Source organism: Eurytemora carolleeae, unplaced genomic scaffold, assembly GCF_000591075.1.
Source record: "Eurytemora carolleeae unplaced genomic scaffold, Eaff_2.0 scaffold726, whole genome shotgun sequence".
Taxonomy (NCBI): Eukaryota; Metazoa; Arthropoda; class Copepoda; order Calanoida; family Temoridae; genus Eurytemora; species Eurytemora carolleeae.
This window is the reverse complement of record NW_019396614.1, coordinates 80,589-92,157: the sequence shown is the minus strand read 5'-3', so window position 1 is coordinate 92,157 and position 11,569 is coordinate 80,589. Positions and strand designations below refer to the sequence as shown.

General features: G+C 33.6%; 1 protein-coding gene across 1 annotated transcript in view; it reads right to left on the bottom strand.

Moving 5' to 3' along the window:
* Positions 1–6,823: 6,823 nt before the first annotated feature.
* The window catches only part of LOC111706328 (KAT8 regulatory NSL complex subunit 2), a 9,692-nt gene continuing 4,946 nt past the window's right edge, over positions 6,824–11,569 (bottom strand). The window contains exons 3-8 of the mRNA XM_023479174.1: positions 11,235–11,317; positions 10,576–10,653; positions 9,668–9,766; positions 9,065–9,337; positions 7,680–7,875; positions 6,824–7,277 (exon numbers count right to left, since the gene is read on the bottom strand). Of these exons, the coding sequence (XP_023334942.1) occupies positions 6,963–7,277; positions 7,680–7,875; positions 9,065–9,337; positions 9,668–9,766; positions 10,576–10,653; positions 11,235–11,317 (1,044 nt within the window). The 3' untranslated portion in view covers positions 6,824–6,962. The remainder of the gene's footprint in view (positions 7,278–7,679; positions 7,876–9,064; positions 9,338–9,667; positions 9,767–10,575; positions 10,654–11,234; positions 11,318–11,569) is intronic.

The following is an 11,569-nucleotide window of genomic DNA, read 5'->3' as shown; positions in this document are numbered from 1 at the left end:
TTAAATAGTTCGGATATATGTTTTAAATAGTTCGGATATATGTTTTAAATAGTTCGGATATATGTTTTAAGTAGTTCGGATATATGTTTTAAATTGTTCGGATATATGTTTTAAATAGTTCGGATATATGTTTAAAATAGTTCAATGTACGTAACACAAATCAATTGTGCAGTGTACTATGTACTAACACCAATTTCACTTTATAAAATGGTATTCATGTTACTTGTTGAAACTATTTGCATCAAATTCACCGGCCGGGTGCTGCGGCTACAAGTCCATATAGCAGCTGTAAAACCACGTGCCAGTAGGTCGGATGTGTAGCATAGCGGATATGGCGTAGGTCAGAAGTGGAGTATAGCGGATTTGCGTAGGTCAAAATATACATCATCAATACAAACATGTTTGATTAAAAGTCGTCTTTCTAAGCGACAGTTTTATTAAATTCTAAGAAAAATTAAAAATCTGTCAACGTTATTTTGTAGATAAGGATTTAAAAATCACGTTGAAAATAAACTTTTTAAATAAATTTTGATTAAATTTGACAAACTCTGTGTTAAATTTAGTACATTGAGACCCACAAAATGTGGAATAGGAGGACGACATTTCTTTTCTATCTATACTAGCAGCCTCAAAATCTACTTATCAAGTAAAAAGGGGATTACCGCTGAATCGCTTTATCTCATATTCAAATCAGGGCCAAACGATCAGGGTCAAACGACAAACGGTCAAAACGCAACAAAGGGTCAAAATGAAAAAATACCTTATGTACGAATTATCAAAAGGTTAGGTTAGGTAAAGACAACTTCCTGGCCGAGCGCTGCGGCTAGGACAGGCTTGGGGGGCCGAGCGCTGCGGCTACTAGTTCTCAGGAACATAAAAAATGTTGACCGTTTGTCGTTTTACTCTATGTCGTTTGACCCTCAGTCGTTTTACCCTTTGTGGCGTTTATGACCGTTTGCCGTCTTACGGTATGTCGTCTGACCCTATGTTGGTGAATCCATAACTTGAGTCTTATAGTAGGTTTTCTATTACATAAAGTTGTGTGGTTCCCCCTGTATTTTTCAATAATTAAACTAATTTATGTAAATATTTAAATATTCAGAAGCATTCACTCTTCAGAGGGTCTTCAGCCTTCAGAATTAATTAGACCTATTTCTACAAGGCCTGAGCAGTGAACACGGTCTTGAGTTTTTAAAATCGTTTCTGTTTTCTGAAAAACGGCTGCAGGCCCTCAGCTTGTTTATTTACTTTTTAATGATTTCATGAAGTTTAAAGTATTTATGCCAAATAATTAAATTTGATACTATTTTTAAGCGTACAGGATGAATAAAAAATCTGGATTAGTATTTAAAAAACGCAGTACTAAGTAAATATATGTAAATATTTATATATTGTAAAAGGCCGTACGTGTATAAAGATACTGAGGCCGAATTTAAAGAATTTGAGCCGCGGCTTAAATTTAAGCCGCGGCTCAAATATGGCCGGCGTTCAATTGAAACCGGTTTTCGGTGGATTTCAGACGCGGCTCAAATTCATTAAATTCGGACACTGTAAACTTAATTTTAAGTGACCCTCCCCAAGTGGTATGCCGAAACATCTGTTTTAGCAACTTATTCTAAAATATTTCATAAAATATTATTAAAAGTTGAATAGATCAACTTAACTGAATTGTACGATTTATTAGTGTTCCCTTAATAGAACTATTTCCCAATCGTAGACTCGATCTCCCCCAAGCTGGCATGAGAAACCCTATTTGAGTAACAATGAGGGATATTTCGTAGTTTTTTCTACCTTGAAAATTATAACATTCTTACACTTTCTTTTATTGTCTCGACATCATCAGTGCGCGAGCCTTTTTTACAAAAAGTCACAATCGAAAATAATCGATTTTCAGAGAGAAAATATAAATATTCATTCTTGATCCGATAAAGGTTTAAAGGGTATCAATGTCAATCGGACATGACACTTTTTAAAATGGAGGGTCAGTTAAATTTACGTCTCCAGCCCCTTGAAGGTTGTTTAACCCTTTTTTAACAACATTTAGCACTTTATTTGAATAATATTTAGAAGATATTGACATCTTATCACTAAAGTGCATCATAAAAGGTATCTGACATTTTCTGATTTCAATTTAGATATTCATTCTGCAGTTCTACAATATTTATATTTTTTATCATATAGTTCTTCATTTAGCTCTTTATTTTGGAAATCCATTTAGATCATTATTTTGGTTCTCCATTTAGATCTATATTTTGGTTCTCCATTTAGATCTATATTTTGGTTCTACATTTAGATCTATATTTTGGTTCTACATTTAGATCTTTTTCTTGGTTCTCCATTTATATCTTTGTTTTAGTTCTACATTTAGATCTACATATATTTTGGTTCTTCATTTAGATCTTTATTTAGGTTCTCCATTAAGATCTATATATAGGTTCTCCATTTGGATCTATATTTTGGTTCTCCATTTAGATCTTTATTTTTGGTTCTACATTTTGATATTTATTTTAGTTCTTCATTTAGATATTTATTTTAATTCTCCATTTAGTTCAATATCTTTCAGGTTCTCCATTTTGAACATCTCTATCGTGATTGCTTCTATATACATAGATAGATAGAAATTTAGGTAGATAGATAGATAGATAGATGGATAGATAGATAGAGTGTAGAAGGAAGACCTATGGATTTGGACCACCCACCATCCTGCTTCAGCCATCTTCACGATTTCGGGGTTATGTAACATTTTGTTAAAATATAATATTTCCCCTCCCAAACATTTAATAGATAGATTATCAGTATAGAAACGTACCATCTAAGCCATTAAACAAATGAGATATCTTTGTTTCTTTTTTAAAAATATAGAAGTGTTGTTTACGACTTTCCTTGAAAGAAACACGGGGATTTCTACAGCAGAAACTGTAGGCAAGCAAATTGTTCATACCAAAGAAAAATTAACGGTCTTCCATGCCACAACATTTCAGTCTTCCGGCAATTGTTAAGTTTCCGAACGGTAAATCCTTAAAATTGCGTTTTTTAAAAATTCAAAATTGTTTGAAAGACCGAACGGTTGTGGATTATGGCTGCCGGAAGACAAAAAGCTAATAAGTGGCATGGAAGGGGAAAATGTTGTGTCTAATGGTTGCCTGCCTTCCCCTGCTCCTCCTAGCTTCAAAGTTTAGAAGTTGCGCCCCGTGCCGGTACAAGTAGATTTAAACAAAAAGTTTCATAAATATTAAGAAATTGTTCTAAGCTCGGTATTAATTATTACTAACATCTTCTAACTTTAACAATTTTTTGGGGAGGGGGGGGGGGTATAAGCAACAAACACTGACACCACAATAATCATGAAATAAGTTTTTTGTAAAAACAATGTACAAATCTGACAAAATGACCATTGCTTTGGCAAAGAACACTTAATTATTGAGCCAAAAACTATCTCTGTATGAATACCAGGGAGCCAAAAACTATCTCTGTATGAATGCCAGGGAGCCTAAAACTATCTCTGTATGAATACCAGGGAGCCAAAAACTATCTATATGAATGCCAGTGAGCCAAAAACTATCTCTGTTTGAACGCCAGGGAGCCAAAAACTATCTATATGAATGCCAGTGAGCCAAAAATGAATACCAGGGAGCTTAAAACTAACTCTGTATGAATACCAGGGAGCTTAAAACTATCTATATGAATGCCAGTGAGCCAAAAACTATCTCTGTTTGAACGCCAGGGAGCCAAAAACTATCTATATGAATGCCAGTGAGCCAAAAAATATCTCTGTATGAATGCCAGTGAGCCAAAAACTATCTATATGAATGCCAGTGAGCCAAAAACTATCTCTGTTTGAACGCCAGGGAGCCAAAAACTATCTATATGAATGCCAGAGAGCCAAAAAATATCTCTGTATGAATGCCAGTGAGCCAAAAACTATCTCTGTATGAATACCAGGGAGCCCAAAACTATCTCTGTATGAATGCCAGGGAGCCAAAAACTATCTCTGTATGAATACCAGGGAGCTAGCCGAAAGCTAAGTCTGTTACGTGAATAGTCAGGAATGTACAATGATTTAATCTATTGAGGGGGCACTGCTCCTCAAAGTCCTCCCATGCTGTTTACGCCCATGTGAATATTTACTGATAAAGGTTGTGTGGTTAGATTAGTTTAGTATTATCTAATTAATTTAGTTAGCTACAATTATTCCTTTTTAACTTAATTTATGTGATTTTTTAATTTACACATTGAAACTTAATTCCGTGTTAATAATTATTTCAATTTCAATCACTTTTTTTTGATTTCTTTATAATTTTGATCTAAATGAATGAAAATTAGATAAAAAATGGCAAAAAGTGAAGAAATTAAGATTCCTGGAATAGAGGTGAGCTGTCATAATATAATTATATTGGTTGTCTGTCTGTCGGTTTGTTTGTTTCCAATAAAACGTCAAAACTAATCGGAATCAAATTTGTATGTAGCAAAAAAGTGTGTAATTAACATCTACTTTATTTACTGGGGGTTGGATCATCATTCATCATCAACACCAAATTTGTAAATGTGGCCACTTCCGTCCTACATGACTGCAGGGAAGTGTACACTGGTAGAAGTTAAAAGTTTCTCCGGAGAAAAGTCAACGTTTATTATTTTTGAAATTGCACCAATTTAAACAGAAAAAAATGCGAAATATTTTGTTTAATCCGGATATGGCTGACTTTCTTAAGCGCCCTGAAAGCCTAGTATATTTTAATATATGTAGAAATTGTATAAGAATTTATATATATGTATTAGAATTTTGTGTTTAAGTCGTCTTGCTATAACCGTCATGTTTCGTGGGACACCCTGTATGCCTGTGTTAAGGTCTCCCTGCATATAATCGAGAAATATCCACAGTCTGGATATTAGCAACGGCGGATATTTGCTCAAATCTATATTTATACTTTGCTTGTATGTCTGTCTGTCTCTCTGTCTGTCCGTGGGGTCTAGTCTAACATGACCCCAGGGAAGGTTTTTGAATGATCAAAGTTTTTAAAAATTAGTAGCCACCAAAATTTGGTTTATATTAAATTTTGAAAATCCACGAAATTTTTTGAAAAAATCAGCGAATTTTTTGTTTTACAATGTATACAACGAGAACATGTTTGCAATCGAAATAGAAGATGGGCGAGAAGCGTCCTGAACTAGCCTAGTATCCATATATGAAGATATCCTAAATATGATAGGAGAGATACGGGCATCTGATAAAGTACCTTGGAGTGTGTTTACTTACATTTAAACCCATAACTTTGGTGACATCAAAATAATTTACAAAATGTCGTCTTAACATTTTTTCAATTGTTTTTTTTACTATTAAACCTAATCTGAGCCTTGCCTGTCCGTTTGTATCCAGTTATCGTCAAAACGGCTGAACCCAAATTTTGTGTGAGAGCTCATATGACCCCAAAGAAGGTTTATGGATGCTCAGACTTTCAAAAAGTTGTTTACAAAAATTTAATATTTTTGTAAAATTTTAAAAATCCACGAAAAAATATTTTAAAAACTGCAAACTTTTTTGTTTTATTAAAAGTTGAAATAGAAGATGAGCACGAAGCGCCCTAAAAGCCTAGTAATGGTAAAAATAAATAAATTATCATGAAATATGTGGGAATAGTTTTTGAGAGCTCCATGTAATTATTCAATATCTGCAGCATTCCATCAGTAGGTTTAAAGACGACATTTTATAAATTGTTTCAATGGCTCTAAACTGTAGATTATCATTATATCACTGGATATTTAGGTATCCAGTATATCTAGGAGTCTGGATACAATAGTTGGGACGTAGAAGCTTAAATATCCATATATTTCTTGCAACATACATTTTTAAGTATCCAGTGAATCTAGAATTTCCTTGAGTAAATATATTTAGATATCCAGTATATCCTGGAGCCTGGATATAATAGTTGGGACTGATCTTTGCTCAAACATTCTTCAACCCAAGCTGAAACTAGTCTTTAAAGGTTCAGGTGCTAAATAAATAGACATTTTATAAATGTACAGGGTTAACCATACAGAATAAGACTTTCTACAATCTAAGGGTTGAACTAAGGCTCTTGCCTAAAATTTGATCTTTCAGTGATTAATTTACAACTGTGGGGAACAAAAGTCTCATTCTTTAAGGGTAATCTTGTACAGTGTACAACTATAATCCAATAATGTACAGGTGCAGAAGGTACAGAGGAAAATGTACAGCTGTATCTTAATATGGAAAGCTTGGATATGCTTCGATATAACACCGCTAAAGCTTTGTCATTAACTACCAAGTATCAAGAAAAATAAATCGTTTCACAGAAACAAAATATTCATCCATTTTGGAGCAGAAATTTTTCCTTCAAATTACTGACATATTTTAAGATAATATTTTGCTACCTTTTATATCAAAATAATGGATCATTATTTATTATCATTTATAGAATCAGTCACTTTTTAGTTCTTATTTCCTTTTAATGACTTATTAAGAATGGCGGAGTTGTTTAAGTTTTATCTGCAAAAAGATTTGAAAACCCTTTTTTCTATTTTCGTAAAAAAATTGAAGTGATTTGCATGAAGTTCATAATATCCATTACAATATACTAGTGTAAACTTCAGTATTCCAGAAAAGTTCATGCACACAATTTCAGGAAGAAAAATAAGCATTTCCCTGATATCGATGACCAGACAGATTTCTAGGAAACCGTTGTGAATCGGCAATGCCACTCTATAATTTGAGGGTCAATTGAAATTACGCCTACGGTCCCTATTAGGACCCTAAATCGTAAACGAAGATGCTATTTTCAAAGTTTCCTAAAGAACATCACCCAACTTAATGTTTCAGATACGATTCTATATTTGTTATTTTACAACATGATAATTACAACAAAATAGGAAATCCGTTCAGTTCTACATGATCCTATTCTACAGTCTATATAATCTTAGGACAGATGCATATTATCATTACAATCTTATTTTTCAGTCACATTTGTCTCTTTATCGACGCTGGAAATCCCTCCCGTACTAGTACTACCCAACTCGGGGTGATCCTCATCGTCTTTTCCCGTCCTACTTTTATCCTCGATTTGTTCCGCTGTGATCTGATTTTTGTCATCGATTTGATCCGCTGTGATCCGATTTTTGTCATCGTTTTCAGTTTCACTCTCGGTCGGGTTAATTTTGTCTGTTTTGTCTGCAGTGTCAGCTTTAGCGGTAATATTCTTGTCAATATCCATCTCTGCTGATATTTGGGAGATCTCTTCTTTAATCGGACTTAACTTCATAATCTGTAATAATTATTCATAAAATCTAAATAATTTGTAACAATTTTTAGAATATTACAATATAAAAACTATCTACCAATGAAGATCCCAATACTCTGATTAAACAAGTATAAGTCAAAATATAAAGGGTTCAACCCAAGTTTTTGAAAATAATTCTGAATCTCTTCAACATTGCGTAAATCGTAATTTGTTTGATGTTTAAAAATATTTATCTTCAAATCCATTACTAATCTCTCTAACTTGGGAACCTGACAGTTTAAACCTTTAATATTAACATTTTGATCTGGCAGAATTCATAGTTCTAACACAAGAGGTTACAAAGATATATGGATTCAGATATTGAGCATAAGGCAAGTATTGAGCAATCAGTGTTTTATATTTCAAGAAATTATGATTTGAACTTACCCCTTGCTCAGCCGTTTCTGTATCATTCTTTCCAACCTCTTCGTTGTCGTCTCCTGCTTTAACAGCAGCCTCCGCAGCCTCTTCTTTTACCTCAACCTTTTCTTCTTTTGCATCCTTTGCAGATTTTCCTCTTCTCAACTTGGAGGATTTTTTCTCTTTGCCGACAGATTTTTCCTTTTTCTCCGGTCTCTTCGGACTAAAATACAAACTTATGAAGCTGCTTCAGGGTCGCACAGAAATAGTTAAACTTTAGAGACAACAGAGCTGATGTTTAAAAGTTTAATTTATATAAGGCAATGTTGAAAGCAACTGTAATATTACCGTACTAGCTTGGGAACCCAGCGCTGCCAAGGTTACTAAAAGTTACTCCCGCCGTTTACCCGCACTTAAACGATTTCACCGGGAAGCAAAATTTTCGTTTTTTAAAACTAAGAAATTTAAGGCAATTCGGTCCAGGGGTTCCAGATATCTAAGATCTACGACATTGGGTTTTAAATATGCAAGGATTAGACAATCAGAGTAGTTCACTTTTTCTAAAATTTTTGCTAAATCTTTTCACAGACAGAAGATATCAGCCTAAGTCAAGATTAAGTACGTTTGTAAAAAAAGCTAACTTTTACAGAATATAATTTTGAAATCTATATATAAATTTGGCTTGTCTGTTTGTCTGTCTGTCTGTCTGTTTGTTTGTTTGTTTGTATCCAATAAACGTCAAAACGGCTGAACCGATCGGGCCCAAATTTTTTGTGGGACATCTAGGGACTCCAGGGAAGGTTTATGAATCATCAAAATTTCAAATATTTGTCTCCATCAAAATTCGATCGTCATTAAATTTTTTAAAATTTTGAAAATCCGCGAATTTTTTGTGAAAATCCGCGAATTATTTTTGTTTTGTTTTACGATGTACACAAAGAGAACATGTTCACAATTAATTTAGGAGATGGGCGCGAAGCGCCCTCTAAGGCTAGAAAGAAGGGCGCGAAGCGCCTTGAATTTCTAGTATGTTAAACTTCTAAGATTACTGTGACGTCTCCTGAAGGCCTAATGTTTATATAAAAGATAATAACGCTTCCCGACTCTTTTAAGGACAACATTGTATCCGTGCTGATCCCGACTATTTCCGGAAACCAACGTTACTGTCCTGGCTGGATTTGAAGCAGAAATGTTCCATTATGTAAATTATGTAAATTATGTAAATGTAAATGAAGGAATTCCGAATCAGAACGCACATGTGTGACTTACAAATATATATGTAAAGTAGTAATCTCTGTTTCTTCACATAACCGATCATAACTCAAGAACCCCTTGGGACACTCTGAAGAACCACGGGAATGTTTTTAATTAGGATTGAAAGTCTCTTTAATCAAGCTTAACATTAAGTTAACCTGGTGCAAGGTGATAGTAGTTTAGTGTGGAATACACAAGTATCCTGATTAAACATTGATGCTACAGGGGTCTCACAGGGACCATCTGCAGGGGTCACCACCCCACAGGGGCGGTACAGAACCTGCCCCACCTCCTCCAGGATATGCTTGAGGCAGAACTTGGCCATAGGTACCGAGGGGGCGGAGCATCTAGTTGTAGTGGTGAGAATATGCTGACAAGGGGGAGGGTTCGAGGTTGGTTTAGATCCAGAAATCAACCCTGTTCGACGCTCTCTAAGATAGATAAATCTTTTGATACTTAAACCTGTTTCATATTTCCTATAATTTTATCACATGTACGTAAATAAAAAATAAAGAAGGCATTTTTAAAGTTAAAGAAATCCATAAAATTTTTCTTTAAGAAGTCAGAGCTGAGAACTTTAGAATGTGATATCCTTGATCCTGATGTTTTAATTAATCTGGAGATTAATAACTAAAGGAGAACAAGCGTTATTTAATCTCAAGATTAAGAAAAATAATGGATCAAGCATTAATTCCGATATCCACCATTCAAAAGTTCCCAGCTCTGGTAAACTTTATAGTTAAGTATGGGTATTATTATACCTGTGTCTTAGAGCAAGCAAAGCTTCTCTTCCCGCAGGTGAATAGTAGTGTAACATTCCTTTCATTCTTTCATACTCAGATAGTTCACCAGATATATCCCTGTACAGAGTACATACAGTACATACACTTGTAGTGTAACATTCCTTTCATTCTTTCATACTCAGATATTTCACCAGATATATCCCTGTACAGAGTACATACAGTACCTACACTTGTAGTGTAACATTCCTTTCATTCTTTCATACTCAGATAGTTCACCAGATATATCCCTTTACAGAGTACATACAGTACATAAAGTATACACACTACATACAGTACATAAAGTATACACAGTACATACAGTACATACAGTACATACAGTACATAAATTTGTAGTGTAGCAATCCTTTCATTTTTTCATTCTCAGATAGTTCAAAAGATATATCCCTGTACATATAGTACATTAGGTACATACCGTACACACAATAAAAGTGTAACATTCCTTCCATTCTTTCATAGTCAGATAGGTCACCTCTCTTCGGACTGATGGGTGACTGTTTTATTTATTTATTTAGATGATACGAGGTGTGTTCAATAAGTTATGGGGAAAAGTTGAAAGGCACTTGTAGACAGATATGCTCCAAAATGCAATAGAGGTTATTAATTATCAAAATGGACAAAGCGATAGTCTATAAGTGGAAAAAAAGGTAAGAAGTGTAATGGAGAGTGTTGACAGAAGGAGGAAATGTCTGCGCAGAAAAAATCCACAAAACCCCACCAACAGTTGACACAATTGAAACTTTCTCGAACCAATCTTTCTTAGTTGATAATTTTTGATGAGTTTGACATCTACTATTGCGCTGCAAACAGAGCTGTAGAATGACGATTGACTGGTTATTTATCTATTTATTTATTTATTTTGAAATTACCTTGGTTGGTTAAATATATTCATTAGTCCTGCTTCCTTCTCTGCTTTTAACTGTTTTAAATATAATCTTCTAGACTCCCTGGAATTAAAAAATATTTAAGAATTATCTAATATTGCAAATGAAACCTATGTAGATAAACTGTCTTTGAACAAGTCTCTAGTATAATCAGACATGATTTACGCGAATACAGCTAAAAAACGCAGAGAATTTTAAAAGATTTATTATTATTCCAGTCAAATTAAAATATTTTAGACGGATTTAATTATAATGAAATAGCTGAAATTATTGACGATATATGTAAAAACTAACTACGTTTTTATTGTTTTCGACCATATATTAATTCTATATTTATATATTTTATATCTATCCTCGTTGCATTTAAACTGTGTGATGAAATAGCTGAAATTATTGACGATATATGTAAAAACTAACTAAGTTTTTGTTGTTTTCGACCATATATTAATTCTATATTTATATATTTTTTATCTATCCTCGTTGCATCAATATATAAAGCATATAAATATAGAACTAACCTCATCTTATGAAGTATTCTCTGGAACTGATCAATATATAAAGTATATAAATATAGAACTAACCTCATCTTATGAAGTATTCTCTGGAACTGATCAATATATAAAGTATATAAATATAGAACTAACCTCATCTTATGAAGTATTCTCTGGAACTGATCAATATAAAGTTTCTGTAACTTCACGAGCTTATCCTTCATGCTACGCATCACCTAAACAATCTTAATTAAAGAATGCATGATATATTCAAAAAATTTTCTGTGAAAATTGGTTATTTCCTAAAGTTGTTTCTCCGTTAAGTTTCTTGTGGATTTCTGCGTCGGAAGCAATGTAGTAAACAAATAGATAAATGACAATTATTCATCTTATTTTAAATGAAAGATCAAAACAGAACTGAAAATCGTCCGATACATACAGAACGAACTTCGTTGAATTTGTGTGTGTGTGTGGAGAACTTTAGAATG